Source organism: Orycteropus afer, unplaced genomic scaffold (assembly GCF_000298275.1).
Source record: "Orycteropus afer afer isolate SDZICR_OR568_19922 unplaced genomic scaffold, OryAfe1.0 scaffold00015, whole genome shotgun sequence".
Taxonomy (NCBI): domain Eukaryota; kingdom Metazoa; phylum Chordata; class Mammalia; order Tubulidentata; family Orycteropodidae; genus Orycteropus; species Orycteropus afer.
Genome location: NW_006921602.1, coordinates 17,180,925 through 17,202,573, shown reverse-complemented (window position 1 = coordinate 17,202,573; position 21,649 = coordinate 17,180,925). Strand labels below are relative to the sequence as shown.

Sequence of the window (21,649 nt, the reverse complement as noted above, 5' to 3'; positions counted from 1 at the left end):
TTAGATTCTATCTCCTGCTCTTCTCTCAGAAAGACCTAATTGGAGTTTCATGTTACTGGATCTTAGTTAACCATAAAAACAATGTCATAGGAGGTGACTGCTACTGAGATTAGAGCACTACTATCATCATTTTGCATTAGGTACATGCAATCTGGAAAAGGGATTTCTTTTAAGTTCAACATAAAGTTCTCTCTCACCCTTAGAGAAATTCAATTAGCTCTTACTGTCTCACAATGAACACTGAAATTAGGTTTAGTTGCTCTTTAATGCGCTAGCACCTGAGGCTGGTCATATTCAGAAAGCTTTGGTTAAAAAGAAGTTAACGTACTTTAATAGAACCATCCACAAATTTAGTGAATTGGAATGACAAAAAAAAAACAAACAAAAACTTCCCCTAAACCAAATACTGTTTTCCCCCAAGGATTAAAAAAAAAAGGACAAATAAATAACTGAACTAAACTTGGTACTCTTTTTAGAGTATAAATACTATTAATCTTTACAGGAACTATGTTTATGTAAATTTAAAAAATGTAACCGAATCTTCTTGCCCAAATATAAATATATGCTTAACCTTTCTATATAAACACATGAAGTTTTATATGACTGTAGAAATGTAAGTAAATATTACTCTCATCTATTTATGGTTAAACTCTGTCTATATATATATATATATATATATATATATATATATATATATATTTATATTTAAGTCTTTTAGATGTTATTTAGGCTTCATACATACTTCTGTGTAAATAATCCTTCCCCCTTTTCCAACACAGTAAAGGGCTTTGGGAAACCCAGGCTGGTGACTCAGCATGACATCAGAAGCGGACTTCCTGGGGAAGGATCAGAGTGGCAGAGGAGACGCTTTCGGGGCTGTAAAGGGCTGTTCAGAAACTCCCACCTTTACGCCATGGGGTGATGTTTCCTTTCTGTACAAACATGTTCAGATGTGGCCATGGATGTCAGACCAGAAGTTGGATTCCCAACCTGGTATGACTAACATCATATTCTAAATGCCTAGCTTCCCAAAAGGTAACCCTGTTTCTAAAAACATGCACACTTGTTCCCCACCCTCCCTCCCAACTTGGAATTATTCAAAACTAAACAAAACTAAAGTAAAACAAATCAGTATGTCTCACCTGAACACCAAAGCCAAACAATCTTCTAAATATTTAATAAAATAAATTACAGTCCACAGTTTTCTAGTGATGATAAATACAAGAGTAAATGTTTGCAGCTAGCATCAACTTCACTTTAAAGGCTTAACACATTTACTATTTAAATAGGAGAAAATGGTTCAATATTGTATGCCTCCTTCACCCTCCTTGCCATTGTCTAGATAATATGGAGAGCAATATTCGAGCACTGTAACATCGAGAGGCAGCTAGTCGAGAATCAGTTCACTCTGGGATAAACTCTTAAGGTTCCCTAAGAACATAAACACTCACCAAGTATGTGCTTCATGTCCTCGTAAGTGGAGTGTGTGTTTGTTCCAGATAGAATCTTTGAGTCCTTCTTAAAATAAAAGCTGGATTTTAATAATATTCTTGTTATTGAGTCTCAAATCGTAAGGATTCCAAATTGAGACTGAATCCATTTAAGTACTAATTGTGTAAAATGAGCCTTTCCTCCTCTGCCACCATGAGGTGGCATGACAGAATAAATTCACAGCACCCATTGAACATTCAACTTTGTATGAAGCATAAACACATCTACCCAGAAACTTACCAAAAAGCAAAGTATCATTTAGGGAGAGTTCCATTTCTAATCCCAAATTCACATATTTAAAAAAAACAAAAAAACAAAACACTCAACATCATGATTTCTAGATATGACCAGCCAGTCTTTTAAAAGTAATTTTGTAAACAGCAGCATAAATACCTCCTGATGTACCTTCCAAGCCTTCTCAGTTAAACTTGGGCACATGCTACATGACAGTGAACACGCTAGTATTTAATTTAAAGAAAAAGGTGCAAAATGAAAGTGCCTTATCAATTCAACAGGAAAAGCTACACCAGTAACTACATTTTATATTAATTAAAACAATATATAAACAATATCTCTTTTAGCTATATATAGTCTTCATGCCCATTTACCCTGTAATATATTATAATGCTATTGTTGCTAGTGCTATGGACCCTTTTCATGCCGTCCTGCCGACTGGCAATAATCGGTGGAAAAAAAAAAACAAAAAACAAAAAAACTTCCTTCATGAAACAAAGAGCAAGTTGTGCAAAGTAATGCCGCAACCTCCGCTATGCACACCAGCCACCGATTATTGCCGGACTCTCTGTTGTTACTGACAGATTGGTGATGCTGTAGAAAGTCTGTGGGCAGTGAGCTACAAGAAAAGGAAATCCTCCGACTTTAGTACCCTCCTTCTGTGTAAACAGAGGTCAACGATCAAGAAGTCGAAACAGAAAAAGGGTCCATATCTGTAGGCATAATGGAAATCATATGCATGAGAAAAACAAGTTCAACTTTTATTTGTTTTCATTGTTTCCCCTCCTTTGCCTGACCCCGATCACCAAAAGATGTGCAGTGTGTTGGCGCTCCAGGTCTGTGCAGGGCCATATAAAGTGTCTTGATTAAATTTTTTTTTTTTCATGTTTGTACTTCAGACATTCTAGAAGTGCTTAGGTGATACATTTACCCATCAATTTGCATCGCTGGCTCAAATTCTGAAGTGAACAACTCCTTGTATAATGGAGGAAAGTGAAGTCGTACAATGTCTGGGTATATTGCTTTAAATGCCATCAGCTTTTCTGTATGTCGTCCACATAAGGCTCTTAATGTAGAAACCTTGCATATTAACTGTAAGTGGAAGAGAAGACAGGTTGTCAGGAGAGAACAGGTATGAAAATCAAGAACCAGGGCATCTGGAGGGTCTTCACAGCATGTTTATCATGGTGAAACACTTGGAGCCAACTTAAATGTCTAATAATAGAGGATTAGTAAACATAAATGATGATGTAGTCTTATCATAGAGCACCAGATATATATCAATATGATTTGAAGAAGAAGAATTTCATAACATAGAAGGATGTTCATAAGCAAAAGCTGACATAGCCTGTTAGTGGCAGAATGGAAAAGAGAACCCAAGTTTCCTGGCCTCTCTTCCTTTTCCAGCATGCTTCCTGCTCTACCATTCTTTCCTTCCTGCCTTCTACCACTTTGGGAAAAGAAGAGATTTGGTAAGAGAGAAGAGGGAGAGGCAATAGTCATATAGGTGAGGGCATGAGACTACATAAGGATGAATGCACCATTAAACATTTCATACAGAACAAATACTAGTCAACTCCAGTGCAATGTGATTCTTCTCAATGAAGAGTTTTGCCCATAACAAAGCAATTCTGGGTTTGACCAAAAGGCTCTGAGTGAAAAAAAAAAAGAATGAATAGTCAGAAGGCCTGGACTGACTCCCAGCACTGACCACTTAACAGCTGAGATAATAATAGGACTTGCAAAAATGTTTTGTAAATTTTAAAACACAATACAAGTGCAAAACACTTATTATCTCAACCCAAAACAATCCTCTTCAGTGATTATTTTCATCAAATCTTGTCCATGGTTAAGGACTCTCTTAAAAAAAAAAAAAAGAAGAAGAAGAACCACCACTTAATGGTACACTTAAGGAGCTCTGAGTGCTTAAGGCATTTGGCTGCTAACCAAAAGGTCAGTGGTCAAAACCACCAGCCACTCTGTGGAAGAAAGATGAGGCAATTTGCTTCTATAAAGATTTACAGCCTTGGACACAGGGGTGGTTATAAATCAGAATAGACTCAATGGCAGTGAGTTTGGTTTTTTTTTTTTTTTTTTTTAATGTTATACTCAAGGAGCCCTGGAGGTACAGTGGTTAAGCACTCAGCTATAAAACTTAAGGTTGGTGGCTTTAACCCACCAGCCTACCTTGCAAGCAGGAAGAAAGATCTGTTCCTGTAAGGATTATAGGCTCAAAAGCCCTATGGGGCAGTTCTGCTCTGTCCTCTAGGGTCTCTGAGCCACAGACACGAATGCACAAGACAATAGTACACTTGCACTGGGGCAAGGAGCAGAGGAGAGTGAAGCTCTAAACAGTTCCTTTCCTTTTCATTGCTCATTTTTCCCCCAATTTCTCATTTAACAAAATAAGAAACAAAACAGTAATTAACAGCTAATTTCTCCTTTCTGTTCTTCAATATCCTAATCTAGCTATCAGAAGAAAACAAAATAAACCAAAACTGAAAACCCTTCAAATCATTCTCTTGAGCAATCAAACACATAAAATAACCTGAGAAAGAATAGAGCTGGTTTTTCTAAGACCAACACGTATTATTAGCACTACCCCTGAAAAGATACAAGCATATTTTAAATTGACATCCTAATTATATTTTTATTGTGAAAGACGGTAATAGCAAAAGTGAAACCTTAGGCTTTGAATATAGAATAATGAGGAGAAGTTGAAGAAGAAAGTACAAAAGCCATTTACTGTTGATTACTAACACCTTTAATTTTTTTTCTTTCAACTTTTCCTGTCTTGTTATATAAGTGAGGTCAATACAATAATTTTTCCTTTTGTGATTGGCTTATTTCACTCAGCATAATGTCTTCCAGCTCCCTCCAAATTGCAGCACGTATCAAGACTTCATTTCTCTTACTGACTGAGTAGTACTCTGTTATATGTATGTACTGCATTCTATTTATCTGTTCATCTGTTGATGTGCATTAGTTGGTTTCCACCTTTTGGCTTTTGTGAATAGCGCTGCAGTGAACATTGATAGACAAGTCTCTTTTTGAGTCTCTGCTTTCAAGTCTTTTGTGTATGTATTTAGGAGTGGTGTTGCTAGGTCATGTGGTAGTTCTATTTTCAGTTTTTTGACGAACTGCCACATTGTTTTCCACAATGGCTGTACCATTTTGCATTCTTGCCAGCAATGGTTAAGTGTTCCAGTTTCCTCACGTCCTTGCTAACATTTGTTATTTTCTGTTTTCTTTATGTTAGCTATCCTAGTGAGGGTGAAGTAGTATCTCATAGTGGTTTTGAGGTTTTGATTTGTATCTCTCTGATGGTTAATGACACTAAACGTATTTTCATGTTTTCGGTGGCCATTTAAATATCCTCTTTGGTGAAATGCCATTCAAGTCCTTTGCCTATTTTATAATGGAATTATTTGTTTTTTTGTTATTAAGTTGTCAACATTTAATATGTATTTTGGTTATTAGATCCTTGCCAGATATATGTTTCTGAAGCTATTCTCCCAGTTAATAGCTTATCCTTTCACTTTTTTGGTTCTTTTGATGAACAAAAGTTTTTAGTTTTTATGAGGTCCCATTTATTTTGTCCTTTGTTGTTTGTGCTTTTGTTATTACATTAGAGAAACCATTGTTAAAAGCTAGGCCTGACAGCATCACCTCTACTTGTTCTTCTAAGAATTTTATGGTTTTGACGTGCACATTGGTAGTATAGTGCCTAAGGCACTTGACTGCCAACCAGAAGGCTGATGGTTCAAACCCACCAGCCACTCTTTGGAAGAAAGGTTGGGCAATCTACTTCTGTAGTGATACTGCCTCGGAAACCCAAGGAGGAGTTGCTATGAATCAGGTCCGACTTGACGGCACATAACAACAATAACAACGTGTACTTTTAGGTCCCTAATCTATTTTGAGTTTGGTTTTGTATATGATGTAAGGCCTGGATCCTGTTTCATTTTTCTGCATGTGGAAATCCATTTCCCCAACACCATTTATTGAAGAGACTCTTCTTTCACAACTGAATGGATTTAGCACCCTTGTCAAAAATCAGTTGACCATAGATAGTCAGTTTATCATCTGGACTCTCAATTCCATTCCATTGGTCTATGCATCCATTGTTATTCCAGTACCAGGCTGTTTTGATTCTACTGTAGCCGTTCTAAAATCAGGAAGTGTTAGTCCTCCTATTTTGTTCTTCTCTTTCAACATTGTTTTAGCTATTTGGGGCCTCTTGCCATTGCATATACAGTTGAGAATTGGTTTATGTATTTCTGTAAAGTTGTTGTTGTTGTTATGTCCCGTCGACTCAGCCCCAACTCATAGCGACCCCTCCTTGGGTTTCCGAGGCAGTATCACTACGGAAGTAGGATTGCCCAACAAGTAGGTGGTTGGAATTTTGATCAGAATTGCATTGAATCTATAGATCCGTTGGGTAGTGTTGACATTTTAACAATATTAAGTCTTCCAATTCATGAACATGGAACGTTTTTCCATGTGTTTAAGTCTTTTTTAATCTCTTTCAGCAGTGTTTTATAGTTTTCATTGTATAAGTCTTTCATGTCCCTGGTTAGATTTATTCTTAAGTATTTTATTCTCTTAGATGCTATTTGGGAGCTGTGGTGGCATAGTGCCTAAGGCATTTGACTGCTAACCAGAAGGCTGGAGGTTCAAACCCATCAGCCACTCCTCGGAAGGAAGGTTGGGCAATCTACTTCTGTAGTGATACTGCCTCGGAAACCCAAGGAGGGGTCTCTATGAGTCAGATCTGACTCGACGTCAGTGAGTAGATGCTATTTGGAATTGTTTCTGTAAATTCACTTTCATATTTCTCATTGTTGGTGTATAGAAACCCAACTGAGTTTTGTTTGTTGACCTTGTACCCTGTAACTTTGCTAAATTCCTCTATTAGCTCTAGAAGTTTACTTGTGGACTCTGAGATTTTCTATAAATAGGATCATATCTTCTGCAAACAGAGATAATTTTACTTTTTTTTCCCAACCTTGATAGCTTAAATTTCTTTTTCTTGTCTTACTCCTCTAGATATGACTTCTAGTGCAATATTGAATAGAAGTGTTGAGAGCAGGCACCCTTGTCTTGTTCCCAATTCAAGGTGAAAGCTCTCAATCATTCTCCATTAAGTACAGTGTTAGCTTTTGGCTTTTCATAAATGCCCTGAATCATATTGAAGAATTTCCCTTCTATTCTAATCTTGTTTATGGTTTTCATCAAGAAAAGAGGTTGGATTTTATGAAATACTTTTTTGCATCCCTAGAGATGATCATGTGGTTCTTTCTTTTGTTTTATTGATGTGGTGTATTACATTGATTGATTTTCTAATGTTGAACCACCCTTGCAATTCCTGGAATAAATCCCACTTGGTCATGGTGTATGAGTCTTTTAATATGCTGTTGGCTTCTGTTCACTAGTATTTTGTTGAGGATTTTTGTATCTCTATTCATAAGAGATATTGGCCTGTAGTTTTCTTTTCTTATGGTATCTTTGGTTTTGGCACCAGGCTTATATTTGCTTCCTAGAATGAATTAGGGAGTATTACTTCCTTCCATATCTTTTAGAAGAGTTTAAATAGTATTGGTGTCAATTCTTCTCTAAATACTTGGTGGAATTACCCAGTGAAGCCATCAGGTCCAGGGTTTGTTGTTGTTGGGAGGTTTAGGATCACTGATTTGATCTCTTCGCTTGCTATAAGTCTGTTGAGACTTTCTGTTTCCTCTTTTTGGATAGGTTATGCTTCTAAGAATTTGTCCATTTCATGTAGCTTTTCCAGTTTGTTGCCATACAGTTGTTCATACCATCCTGTCATAATCCTCTTTATTTCTATCAGGTTGTTGTCATCTCCCTTTCATTCTTAATTTAGGTTATTTATATCTTTTCTCTTCTTTGTCTGTTTAGTCAATGATCTTTTTATTGATCTTTTCAAAGAATCAGCATCTGATTTTATTGATTCTCTGTCATTTTTCTGTTTTTGATTTTTTTAATTTCTGCTTTGATCTTTGTTACCTTTTTCTTGTAGGTCTAGTTAGTTTGGTCTTCTTTTTCTAGATCCTGGAGTTATTGTTGAGTTAGGCTATTAATTTAAGACCTTTCTTCATTTTTTTATGTAGGTATTTATTGCCATATATTTATTTCCTTCACTACATCCCACAAGTTTTAGTAGGGAGTGTTTTCATTTTCATTTGACTATAAGAAATTTGTGATTTCTCTCTTGGCCCATTGGTAGTTTAATAGTGTGTTGTTTAATTTGATTACTAATGACTTTAATGGAAATAGAACTAATTAATATTAAAGTTTATCCAACCCAACCCACAGCCATCAAGTTGATTCTGACTCACAGAGACCCTACAGAATGGAGTAGAACCACCCCATAGGGTTTCCAAGGCTGTAAATCTTTACAGAAGCAGATGGTCTCATCTTTCTCCCATGATTAACCTACTGGTTAGCAGCTGAATGCCTTAATCACTGCACCACCAGAACTCTTTATATTAAAGTATATAGTTGGTTAAATTTTTAGCCCTTTATATCTTCTTCCTTCTAAATTCAAAGATTCCTTCTCTATCAATACAGAATATCAACTCTACTTTATCCCCAAGTTTGATGGACTAGGAGGAGGATTTCCAGAATGTAATAATAATTAATTGTTATTATTATTTTTTTAACTATTGCCCTGTTATTGCAGTATACTTTGTAAGACCTGATAATGAATAGAATTTAACCTGAACAACGAGTTTAATCTGAACAACAGAAGTTTTCTAAATGGAGGTACTTCTTTCTTTTTCAGTAGCCTGTTTCTTAGTGATACTTTTGAAGGCTAGTCAGGGAAACCACCTCTTCATCTCACAAGGGCAGGTGGGCAGCAGCATCTGTGCTGTGGAATAATTCAGGCCGTGCCATTGGAAACCCTTTGTCTCTTACCTTTGTTAATATTCCATCCTCTCGGTGATTCTTCTGTAGGACGTGTTGAAGAGCCAGCTGAATTTTCTGTTGCAGCTTTTCAATTTTTACCTTTTCCTGCAGCCATGAGCGATCTAGACATGAAAAATGATATTTCTTAGCACTCTTCCAATGTGGTATTGGAACACTTCATTCTTTTTGACTCTTAGACATAGATTATGATACTATAATGCCTATTTAGAGACTATCGGGCCAGTTCCATTCTTTCAAAATTTGTTCCTACAGGAGTTGAAAACTGATCTATGACAGTTATAAAACAGGATGTTAAACCTTTCCATTTTACTGATGCTTAAAGGAAGGAAGGCTCTTCCTCTTTCAAAAGGATAACCAATTAAATTTAAGGTCATACCTATATGTGTGCAAAGAAACCACCATGGCCCCTCAAGTCTTCCTAATAATTACATTTCTGAATGAAATACTCATATTAATACTGCTAACTTTTCTGGTAAATATGAAAATTGCTTTATAATCCAAGGCAATTAAAAATGCTATAGGATTTCAAATGACTTAAGGATAAAAACTTTAGGATAAATTTTTTATTTGTAAGAATCCCAAATAGAAGATAGTAAATTTGCGAAACTGATTATCCTCAAGAGACACTGCTGGTTGAAAACAGATTAAATTCAGATAACATTCAAATGGATTTTAAGAAAAAAGCAAGATATCTTAAAATCACATCTTATCACGGCAACTGGTGTTATGAAAGGTAAGCTTACCCTGCCACAAACAGCAGAAGGTTTATTCCAGACTAAAAAACAAAAACAAAAATCCAAAAAAACAGGAGCTCTGGTGGCACAGTGCCTAAGGCATTTGACTGCAAACAGCAGAAGGTTAATTCTAGACTAGGTTTTATTCAATTCTAATTTCTTAAAATTTCATCCAAAAGAAATGAGATTTTTTCAAAGGGTGTATGTGTATATGCACATGTGTGCTGGATAGATGTTACTTGAAAACTTAAAATTAGATTTAATAAGGGAGCAGTCCTTCTCATAGCCTCCCAAATATCCTATAGTCATTAGAAGTCATGCACCTTGTAAGAAAAATTCTTTACCTGGACAATTTTGAAACCATTTTATTATTTTTATTTGGTTATCTCACCTGCTGACATCAGTACAAATGCAGAAAATAATGCAATTTCATCTTCAGTCAGGTGCATAGAACATAAACTCTTCCCAAATTCAAACACAAAGCTAATAAAGTCTTCACAACCTGCCAAAATGAAAGTAGAGGCAATTTAGGATTTTGGTTATTATCCTGGGAAAAACTGTAAAAGAAACTAAAGAGGGTTGTAGTAAAAGTGTTTGCAGATCTGATGGGATGATAACAGCACCTGTATGGTTTAATAACTTTGAAATCTTAAAAGAAAATTCTGTTTAGCCAATAGCACCACCATCATCATCATTCATAATAATGAGAATGAATATTTATTACATGATATACTATGTGAGGTATTGCTGTTACTTCTTTGGGTTGCCTCCTATTTCACCCTATGAGGGAGGTATTATTATTATATTATCCCCGCTGTAGAGATGAAAAAGCTGAGTTTCAGAAATAATTCATCCAACACCACCCAAATAGGAAGCAACAGGCTGAGATTCAAACCTAGACTGCCTGACTTCAGAGCACACACTTTTAACCAGTAGAGTTTAACAGCTACCATTTAACTAAAATGATAAATTCACTCAATTTTCTTTTCTACTGTGTTGTATGTAATACACCCTTTAAAACATTAACAAGTGACACAGTCTGGTGATAAAACTATTAGGACCATTACAGAAGTGAAAGCATAGAATGTGAAAGTTCTCTACAATAATAACCCCATCCCCCGAAAACTAGTTAGGTTTCACGTCTATTCTTTCAAATTTGCATGAAATACATACTGATGTGAGGTACTGGAGAGTCAGTTCTGACTCACAGCAACTCTATAACAGAATGAAACACTGCTTGGTCCCATCTCATCCTCACAATCACTGCAATGTTTGAGTCCATTGTTATAACCACTGTGTCAGTCCATCTCATTGAGGGTCTTTTTCATTTTCATTGACACTCTATGTTACCAAGCATGATGTCCTTCTCTAAGGACTGGTCCTTCCTGATAATGTATCCAAAATACATAAGATGAAGTCTTGCCATCCTCACTTCTAAGGAGCATTCTGGTGTACTTCCTCCAGGACACGTTTGTTTGTTCTGGCAGTCCATGGTGTATTCAATATTCTTCACCAACACTAATTCAGGTGCATCAATTCTTCCTTGGTCTTCCTCATTCATTGTCCAGCTTTCACATACACTGAGGTGATTGAAAAGACCATGCATCTTAGTCCTCAAAGTGACATCTTTTCTTTCTTTCTTTTTAAAAACACTTTAAAGAGGTCTTTTGTACCAGATTTTGCTAATCATCATTTCATGTCCTGACTGTTGCTTCCATGGGTGTTGATTGTGGATCCAAGTAATGAAATCCTTGACAATTTCAAAGTTTTCTCTCTTTATCACAGTATTGCTTATTGGTCCAGTTTAAGGATTTTTGTTTTCTTTATTTTGAGGTTTAATTCATACTGGAGGGTGTAGTCTTTGATCTTTATCGTAAGTACTTCAAGTCTTCTTCACTTTCAGCAAGCAAGGTGTGTTATCTGTAATCACGGGTTGTTAATGAGTCTTCTTTCAACCCAAATGCTGTGTTCTTCTTCATATAGTCCATCTTGTCGATTATTTGCTCAGGATACACAATGAATAAGTATGTTGAAAAAATATAACCCTGATGTACACCTTTACTGATTTCAAACCATGTACTATCCCCTTATTCTATTTGAATGACTGCTTCTTGGTCTATGTATAAGTTCTGCATGAGCACAAGGAAGTGTTCTGAAATTCCCATTCTTCACAATATTATCCATAATTGTTATGATCCACACAGTCAAATGCCTTGCCATAGTTAATAAAACAGGTAAACATCTTTCTGGTATTCTCTGCTTTCAGCCAAGATCCATCTGAAATCAGCAATGATATCCTTCATTCCACATCCTCTTCTGAATCCTGCTTGAATTTCTGGCAGTACCCTATGTATTGCTGCAACCACTTTTGGATTACTTTTTTAGCAAAACTTTACTTGCGTGTAGTATTATTTATAACTGTTTGATAATTTCTGCATTCTGTTGGATCACCTTCCTTTAGAATGGGGACAAATATGGATCTCCTACAGTCAGTTGGCTAGGTAACCATCTTCCAAATTTCCTGGCATTGATTAATGCTCCCAGCATTTAATCTGTTTGTTGAAACATCTTAATTATTACTCTGTCATACCAACTGTATATACATTATGGCTCCAGTTCTGAAGTGTACAACTCCTTGTATAATGGAGGAAAATGAAGTCACACAATGTCTGAGTATATTGCTTTAAATGCCTTTAGCTTTTCTGCATGTCATCCACATAAGGCTCTTAATGTAGACACATTGCCCATTAACATCTATTTAAATGGCAATGGGCAACTCTATACTTATTTATACATGCCTTCTGTCACGTAATTTTTAAAAAATATCAATGTATCTTGGGTATCTTCCATTCTTCTTCTTCTCTTTCTTGCTTTCTTTGGCTTTAATAAATAAAAACTTATTCTCTCACAGTTTGTTGTTATGTGCCTTCGAGTCAAACAGAGCACTGGCTACAGGGTAAGCTTTCTCTGTCAGCTCTGCAGGAAAGTGTCGTCAATCTTTCCCTGGGTCTTGAAGTTTCTCAGCACAGGGACCCCAGGTCCAAAGGATGCACTCCACTCCTGGCTCTATTTTCTTGGCAGTAGAAGACGCTTCTTCCTTCCATTCTTCTTAATGACCACATTCCACTTTATTTAAATTAGAAAAATCTATAAATACTTTATTCATGAATGTATATGTCACAGTTTCACTTAGCTATATTTTCTTTCTCTGATATCTGTATCTAATTTTCATTAATGACTGTTTAGGAGGGTAGGTTTTTGGCTCTTTGCTTGATTTTATTTGTCAAATCATGTCTTGTAAGTTATTTGAGTTAAATAACCCCTGTAAATCTGGTTTCTAAAAATCTAGAAGAAAATTGGAAGGACACATAAATCTCTTTGATTACCAACTAGATAAAAGGAAACTCTAGAGCCTTTACATGTAATATTCTGAAAAAGCTTTTAAGCAGTATAAATCTTTTACAGGGATTAAATATAAAGTAAAATAATATTTTATACTTACGACACACACACAATATATACAGTAAAATCCTTTATTTTTTGTTTCCCCATAACTAGCTTCCAATTTTGTTCAGTGAGAGCGCTCACCCCATCCACATCTTTGCCTACAGTCTTGATTTAAAGATCAAGCACCTTGCAAGTTCCTCACCTAAGGATTTGAAGACATCTGGGCTAGCATACTTTCCATCAAAGTACACGGTGTTGTTCTGAGAGTCAAAGGCACGGCACATTCTGATGAACACCACCTCTAGAGAACCTGAGCGAGGACAGACACGATTTGGATTAGTACATTTCAAGGAGTTATTTCCATGGTGCTAAATGCAGAGCCCTTGTTTGGACACAGGATGGTGGGAGTTGTGTGTGGTTTAGCTAGTGGGCTCTCGGTCACATTAACCATCTATTCCAGAAGGGGTAAGGTTCACTACTGTACTTAAAAATGATTGTGCTGAAGTTAAGCACTGTTTTGCAAAAGGATTGATTTACGCAAATTACTTCTTTGGCACCAGTCTGCCTTCTGATGTAGAATCTCAAAGTCGCTAGGAAAACATTTATTCGTAATTAAATTTACAAAAATCCACCAAACAACAAGAAACAGGGATGTGTCTCTGAGTTCTACTAACAGCCTTCTTCTTAACAACTGATTGTAACTTCCAGTGCATGTGCAGTGTAGAAGCAAAACTCAGGTAATGGTAAAATTTGGGATTGCAGGTGTTGTTCAAATGAATTTCTTCACCCAGAGGAGAAGCAAAATGGAGGGGATGTTTCCTGAAAATAGCTCAAGAACCTTTAAAAAATACTGTTTCTTCTAAGAGAAACGTGAGCAATTATCATCAGAATAAAACTATTCCCGACACCTTCCTTACCAAGCATTTCTTTAATAAGTTGGTGAAGCAGGTTAGGCAGAGATTGCAAAATTTACCTGCAAAGCACATACCTGCTTTTAGAAGCACAATTTGATCGTTTTGACATAGTTCCATAAATCCATCGATGCGTTTGGCGAACTCCACCACGTACTGGATAGCTTCTGTAATTTTGATGGCACACAGCTGCCACATCACCTCCCGCTGCTGTTAAAGGGGGCGACATCAACATCACGTTCATCCTCAGTCTTGGCACAACTGGTTTAACTTTCTATTTTGTAAAATCCTTCTTTAGAAATGGATTTAGAAAAGCTAGAGGATTAGGAAAAAAAAAAAAAAAACCAAAACACAAGAGCCAGGAAAAGTAACGTGAGCCATCATGTTAGCCCTGGTCCACGGAGAGTGCCCAAGTAGAATCTTCTTCTGAGATGTTGCTTTGCTTTGGGGACGTATAATACTATTGTATTGGGGGAAGGGAAGGAATAGAGAGTTGATTAAATATATTGTGCATCTACTATGAGCTGAATGCTTTACGACCTTCTTGTCTTATTTCATTTTTACAAGATTACTTTTCTATTTTATAGGAGTGGGGACTGATGCCCAGAGAATTTCACAGCTAGGAGGCAGAGGTGCTAGGACTGAGATCCAAGTATGTCTTCCTCTGAAATGCCCTTTCAGATGTCCTGCTGCTGCATAGTGTTTATTTGTTTCCCTCTGTATCTCTGCCTGCTGGTGTCATCTGTTCTCTCGTAGGCAAATAAAGTGATGTGTGCTATTCCCTAACCTATCTTGTTTAATTCCTTTTACATACTCATTCTCCAATTTAGTTACAGGGTGATCTGTGTCTGTTGCATTTCTCTTAGTGGTTTCTCTGATCCTAATTGAAGGCTGTTTCCACCAATATGATTTGGTGAATTAAGAGCCAGCAGTCATAGCCCTGGTAGCAAAAGCATTAAGCACGCGACTGCTAGCTGAAAGGTCGGTGGCTTGAACCCACCCAGTGGCTCCATGGAAGAAAGACCTCATATGATCTGCTTCTGCAAAGATTACAGCTTAGGAAACCTTATGGGGCAGTTCTACTCTGTCACACAGGGTCGTTATGAGTTGAGATTGACTCGATGGCATCCAACAACAGCCATGGATTCTAGTTTTTGATGTTTTCACTCTCCAGCCATATGCCAAGGGACATATGTGTTCTCATATATAAAATGAGGAAACTCATTTAGCCCTCCTGGGACTGTACTTGCCACATATGTAAAACGAAGGAGAAGGTTAGTCTACATAATCTCTACAAGCCTTTCCAACCTTGACTTTCTATGATTATCAGGAAAAACAGCAGCATTTTCTTTTCACCAAAGACAGAATGGACTTAGTTCCTCATCTCCAGTCTTGCCCTCTCCTTAGCTCTGCCATTTTAGTAGCTTATTGATCTAGAAGGTGGCAGGTAGCAGCATTTTTTTCAGCCTCCATTGCTAGGGTCAGATTGGAGTTATAGGCATAGCTGTCAAAGCTTTTTTTTTTTTTTTTTTTAAATGCACTCTATTTAAACTCCCTCTTCTTAACTTCCGGAAACATGAAGCTGAAATTATTTTACTCTAGTTTCCTAACCTTAAAATCTGCCACCGTGATATTGAGACAAATCCCAGTTCATTCAGCCTTTTGGAAGCTGCTCAATCTAGTCCCCTGTTGACAGGCTGAAGGAGATACGTGCATACTTAGACACACAATAGAATTTATTCATGAGTACTGCAGTTTCGCAAGCTGGCATGTCACTAAGATGGCAAGGCTCGAAGTACATCACTGGCTCTGGAGAAAGATTTTTACACTGAAAACTGATATCTGATGAAAGACATTCTTTCTTCAGTTTATAGTGTTCTCTCAGCCAACTCTCCTGCACCAGCACACCCTTCCTGATGGTGCCTCAATCCTAGGTAAAAGCCCTTCGACTATACCTTGTTCTGATAGTTTTCAATCTCCTCTTGCAGAAAGGTCTGCCACGTTATCTGCTGGAGCTCTTCTCTCAAGTATTGGCAAGTCTCCAGGTGTGACTTAGATATATTCTGTGCAAGGTGTTCTAAGGAGAAAACAGATTACAAACATGAAAAGCCAGGCTATTCCTTGGATCATCAGTGTTTTCTCTACTTCATATTGAGTTTTAAAATGCCAAGTATAAAGCAAAGTGCTTGGACCAGTTTTGTGGACCCTTACACATTTAAATGAGCAATGTATTGATTACTAACTATTCTGTATTTTGGAATGTGAAGAGGGAAGACAGGGACTGTGGAAAGCCAACATTTTACAACAAGGTTTGGCGACTTCAGACTTTCCTGACCTTGACCTTGTTCTGTGCTACTACATAAATGTCTGGGAAAGAACAAATATTGACCTAGATAGGTGTGGGAAATGACTGGCACAACTTCTTAGCATTTTTATGAAGACATACATTGTGCTGGGAAGAATTACTCTGAAAAATTATGAAATGACATACTTTCATGATGACCACTATGTATTTCTTTTGTTTTTCCTGCAAACAGGAGAACAAGCATTACTGAGGACCTACCACATGGGGTTGCCATGACTCAGAATTGACTCAGTGGCAACTAACAACAACGATGTGACTATGTACAGCATAGTGCTTAAGAGATGAACTCTGGAGCATAACTGTCTGAATATGAAATTCGGTTCTGCTACTTACCAGCTGTGTAATATTGGGTAAGTTACTTAACCTCTCTGTGGTCTGTATTTCTTATTCATAAAATGAGGGAAACTGTACTAGTGTCATTGTGCAGTTGTTGGATTTAAATGAACTGAGCACTGAGAACAGGGAGGGTTATAAAATGTGTGCTATATAAATATTAGTTAATTATTATTCTTGAGTGTAAGGGGTTTGAAGATATTAAGACACAGATGCCTTAAAAGTTTCTATAGGAATTTATAATCTAGTGAATGTGAATGGATAGTTCAAGAAACTAGACAGTAAAGTTCAAAGTTGAATTAGATCAGAAGAGAAAGAAAAATTAATAGATGCTGTCAGGAAAGGGAGAGGTCAATGTTGGCTTAGTGGGATTAGGGGATGCTTTTTGGCAAGATAAGGAGTTCTGGTGGTATAGTGGATAAGGCATTTGGCTGCTAACCTGAAGGTCAGCAGTTCAAACCCACCAGCTGCTCTGTGGAAGGAAGATGGGGCAATCTACTTCAGTGAAGATTTACAGCCTCAGAAACCCAATGGGGGTTGCTATGAGTTGGGATTGACTCAATGGCAGTGAGTTTGTTTTTTTTTTTTGGCAAGAGAAGCACTGGAGTTGGACCCTGAAGGGTGGGTAGGATTTGGTTGGCAGAGGTCACTGGTGTGGAAAGAAAGGCCATTTCCACGTAGGAGGGATGGCAGGTGAAAGAACAAGTATGGCATTTACAGACGATGGGGCAGATTTGTTAAAGTGTTAGGGTCAAAACACAAATCTGGGTAGGTAACAGTCTAAATCACAAAGGATCTTGAATGTCAGGTCAGAGTTTGGACTTGTGATAATAATAATAAAAAATCAGCAGGATTCTCCATGGGGGGGCTATGTGTTAGAAATTATATCTGAGGAAATAGGACAGGCAGTTTTGTGCTTGGTGGATCTGAGCGGGGAGAGGCTGGGGGCAGGGGCACCATCAGATGGCGGTTGGAACCTAGATGTGAGGGACAAAGAGCCAGGACAGGTTGGTAATAACTGTTATGGAAGAGAAGAACAAATTAAGTATTTTAAAAGAAGAACTAGCAAGACTCTGTGAATATAAAACAGTACAAAGTAAATGACCCCATTCCTATGGTCTTGAATACATTATAGAGAAGTCATTTAAAAGAATGGCGCTGAATGCAAACTTGGCAACAGTAGTTAAGAATGCCTATTTATTTGGAAATCTGTTACTTCTTTAGTCAAACAGAACCAGACTTGTTTGTGGGAAAACAGAGCAGGCTCACCTAGATAGAGCTTGAAACTAGAATCTCCTTAGAGACACTGAAACATAATAAAACTTAATGGCTCTACTTGGCAACACAGACATTAAAACAATATAAATAAATAAGTAACATAAGAAAATAAAACACAAACAAAGGAAAAAAAGAGGAAAGAAAGAGACAGGGAGAGTAAGAGGGAGAAGCTGGGAAATTGTGTGCCTGAGAATTAATGACATTTGGCAAGAAAAGAGAGGACTAAAGACAAAAATAATGGGGAGTGGGAAACACAAAAATAAATGTGTAAAAAAAGGTTGTGAACTATCTCCCATAACAAGACCTCTCTCTGTATACAACAGGGAGCTCTGGTAGTGTAGTGCCTAAGGTACTTGGCTGCTAACCAGAAGGTTGGCAGTTCAAATCCACCAGCCACTCCTCGGAAGGAAGGTTGAGCAATCTACTTCTGTAGTGATACCGCCTTGGAAACCCAAGAAGGGGTCGCTATGAGTCGGGTCCAACTCAACGGCACATAACAACAACAACTTTATAAGACAGTTTCTAGAATGTAAACTTTTTTGCAGATATGAAAAAATGATGGAGATGAGTGCCTTCACAGGAAACAAGTGTCTAGAGGGGGCTATGGTAGGTAGGATGGGAGAAAGCTCATAGAATTTTCTTCTAGATTATGCTTCTTTTCCAGTTATTATAGTCAGCATCTTATTGTTTCATTTCATCCTAAAAAGTGGTCCCATTTACTCCCACTATTGAGTTCAGCTTTTAAACTCGTTGCTGTCAAGTTGATTCCAACTCATAGTGACCCTATAGAACAGAGTGGAACTTCCCCATAGGGTTTCCAAGGCTGTAAATCTTTACAGAAGCCGACTGTCTCATCTTTCTGCCAAGGAGCAGCCGGTGGGTTCCAACACAGACCTTCTGTAAGCAGCCAGGCTTAGTTCAGCTTTTGTTGTTGTTATTGTTGTTATGTGCCGTTGAGTCAGCCCTGACTCATGGCGACCCCTTCTTAGGTTTCCGAGGTGGTATCACTATGGAAGTAGATTGCCCAACCTTTCTTCTGAGGAGTAGGGTGGGCTTGAACTGCTGGCCTTCTGGTTAGCAGTCAAGTGCCTTAAGCACTACGCTACTGGAGCTCCTAGTCCAGCTTTTAAGGAGAGCCAATTAGAACTGAGACAAGGAATAATGTAATGTGCATGACAAACCACCAGAGGGCAGTGGCTCCATTCTCACAATAGCTACAAAGCATTTGATTCCGACTCACAGTTGATTTGGCTAGTACAAGATTTTAGACACTTTGCTATTTTTAAATCTCTATTTCAGCAAAGAAGAATATGGCCAGTCTGAATAAAAGATAAGAAGTTAGTGCAGTTTCTCAGAAAGACAGACTGGAATAGTAAAATACCTTGAACCACGAGTTAGGAGACCAGGTTTCTGGTTTAAGCTGGGTTGATTCCTCACTTTGTGATGGTTAGTTACTTCACCTCCTCAGTCACGATTACTTCATCACTAAAACTAAGGACTAGATACTTCAGCTATAAAATCCTGGCTTCTGACTTAGTCAAGATTTCCATAGTGAGAAGGAATTTAGACATCTGGTCCAAACACTCCTTATTTTACAGATAATAATTAGGATAGTAACGAACACTAATGGAACATTTACTACGTGTCAGGCTGATAAAATGCACGTGCACATGTGCGCACACACACACACACACACACATATATATACATGTATAAAAACCAAACTCACTGCCATCAAGTCGATTCCGACTCATAGTGACCCCTTTTGGGTTTCTGAGGTGGTAAATCTTTACGGATGTAGATTGCCCAGTCTTCCTTCCATGGAATGGCTGGTGGGTTTGAACTGCCAGCCTTTTTGTTAGCAGCTGGGTAGTTTAACCACTGCACCACCAGAGCTTATATATATATATATATAAGACACACATATATATATATTTACACACACACATATAAATGGGTATACACACATGAGTTTCAAGGTTGTAAATCTTTATGGAAGCAGACTTTTTCATATTTCTTCCACAGGGAAGCTGGTGGGTTCAAACCACCAACATTACGGTTAGCAGCCAAATGCCTTAACTAATACACCACCAGAGCGCTTTCACATATACTTATATATAGTATAAAAAATATATACCTTATTGTTGTTGTTGTTGTTGTTATGTGCCGTCGAGTCAGCCCTGACTCATAGCGACCCCTCCTTGGGTTTCCGAGGCAGTATCACTACGGAAGTAGGATTGCCCAACCTTCCTTCCGAGGAGTGGCTGGTGGGTTTGAACCGCCAGCCTTCTGGTTAGCAGTCAAGTGCCTTAGCCACTATGCTACCAGTACACCTAATATACATCATTTATCCTTCTAATGACCCTTGAAAGGAGGTAACTATCATTTATCCTTCTAATGACCCTTGAAAGGAGGTAACTAATATTAGCTCCATTTTATAGGTAAGGAAACTGAGGCACAGTGAAGTTAAGAGTCTTTTCCAAGGTGTCACAGCTGGCAATTGGCAGAGTCAGGATTGAAACCCAGATAGTTTGGCTCTAGACTTTGCTCTTAAGCATTATATTCTATGGACAGGGAAACTTCAGCGTGTGGAGATTACATGGGTTATATAACTTATACGTAGCAAAGCTAGGACCACAATCCATAGAAGCTGACTTCTTGTCTCACACTTGGCCCAAGATAACAGTTGTCTCTTCTGCATAGAGCTTTCGTTATCAATTATAGTAACAAGTACAGTTAGCTTTTTGTTTTAAATGATCCTAGGTTGTTTTTTGGAATGTATAATTCACATACTAATTATACTCTAAGGCCTAAAATTCCTGGCCAGGGATGCAGATGAATTTCCATTAAAAGTTAACTTGTTATAGATGCTGTTACAGAAAGATAGAATTGAGCTTTAAAATATGTTAACTTACAATTTATTTTCTGATTGTACAACTCGTTTCATTTGTTTAAAAGCCAATGACAAAATTTAGCCAAAAATGTAGTCTCTCTCAGTTACAGAGAGAGCAGGACTTGAGCCCCACAGGAAATACCAGGGAACTTTAGGTAGCTTTGAAGTAGGGGCAGCAGAGTCTTTGGTCACTTTAATGCTACTCTCAGCTCCCTAAACAATTCTGCACGTGTAAATGGGTTAGAGAATTAGAGCCTAATAATATCCTTTTCAGGTAAATTCTAGTTTAATTTTGGGGTGGAGACCAATCCTAGGGATGAGCTAATTTTACTTATCTGGGAAGATGCCACGATAGGTGTGAAATCCTTAATTTAGAAGAACAAATTGAAAATCCAGGGCTCTTGGATTGTACGAGGAGGGAACAACTGGAAGAGGAAACTGCTTTGTGTGGGGGGGTGGCGCTCAGAAGCATCAGCTTCAGCCATTGCCGGCCCCACTCTGGTATCAATATACTTTTAGCCCAAAGTGCCATGTTCAAGGACAACACTCTGTCTAAATCTATGGATTTACTTCATGGTTGGACATTTGACAAGTGAACAGGATGTGTTCACTAGTATTTGTGATAAGATGGGGGCAAGCCTAGACTGAGGCAGGTCATTTTTCCATGGTATCATGTCAGCTTTCAATCACATCCTTATTCATTTCAGAAAATTTTACTTTCATTACAGTTCTGCTCAAGGCTCAGCCAACCAAGATTTCATGACAAAAACGGAAAGTTTTTGTTCTAGTTCAAGGAAAAAAAAGAATCAAACCTACCTCTGCTCAGCTTGGCTTCCAGTTCAGAGGTTTCTCTGTTAATCAAAAGAGCTGCGATACACCTTTAATGCTGTTCAGTGGTTAAAGACCAGGCTTAAAATGTCCTCGCTCTTGAGGATTTAAATTTAGACCCATAAAGAGCTGCTTGTGTAGAAACCGTAAAGAACATTCAATTTGTTCTATTTGGAGAAAGATT

At 37.7% G+C, this 21,649-nt stretch overlaps 1 protein-coding gene across 1 annotated transcript in view; it reads right to left on the bottom strand.

Annotated features, from left to right (window-relative positions):
• Nucleotides 1–2,652: 2,652 nt before the first annotated feature.
• Nucleotides 2,653–21,649, bottom strand: part of RORA (RAR related orphan receptor A) — a 43,487-nt gene continuing 24,490 nt past the window's right edge. The window contains exons 4-9 of the mRNA XM_007958277.2: nt 15,724–15,845; nt 13,846–13,978; nt 13,060–13,167; nt 9,802–9,912; nt 8,665–8,777; nt 2,653–2,817 (exon numbers count right to left, since the gene is read on the bottom strand). Of these exons, the coding sequence (XP_007956468.2) occupies nt 2,653–2,817; nt 8,665–8,777; nt 9,802–9,912; nt 13,060–13,167; nt 13,846–13,978; nt 15,724–15,845 (752 nt within the window). The remainder of the gene's footprint in view (nt 2,818–8,664; nt 8,778–9,801; nt 9,913–13,059; nt 13,168–13,845; nt 13,979–15,723; nt 15,846–21,649) is intronic.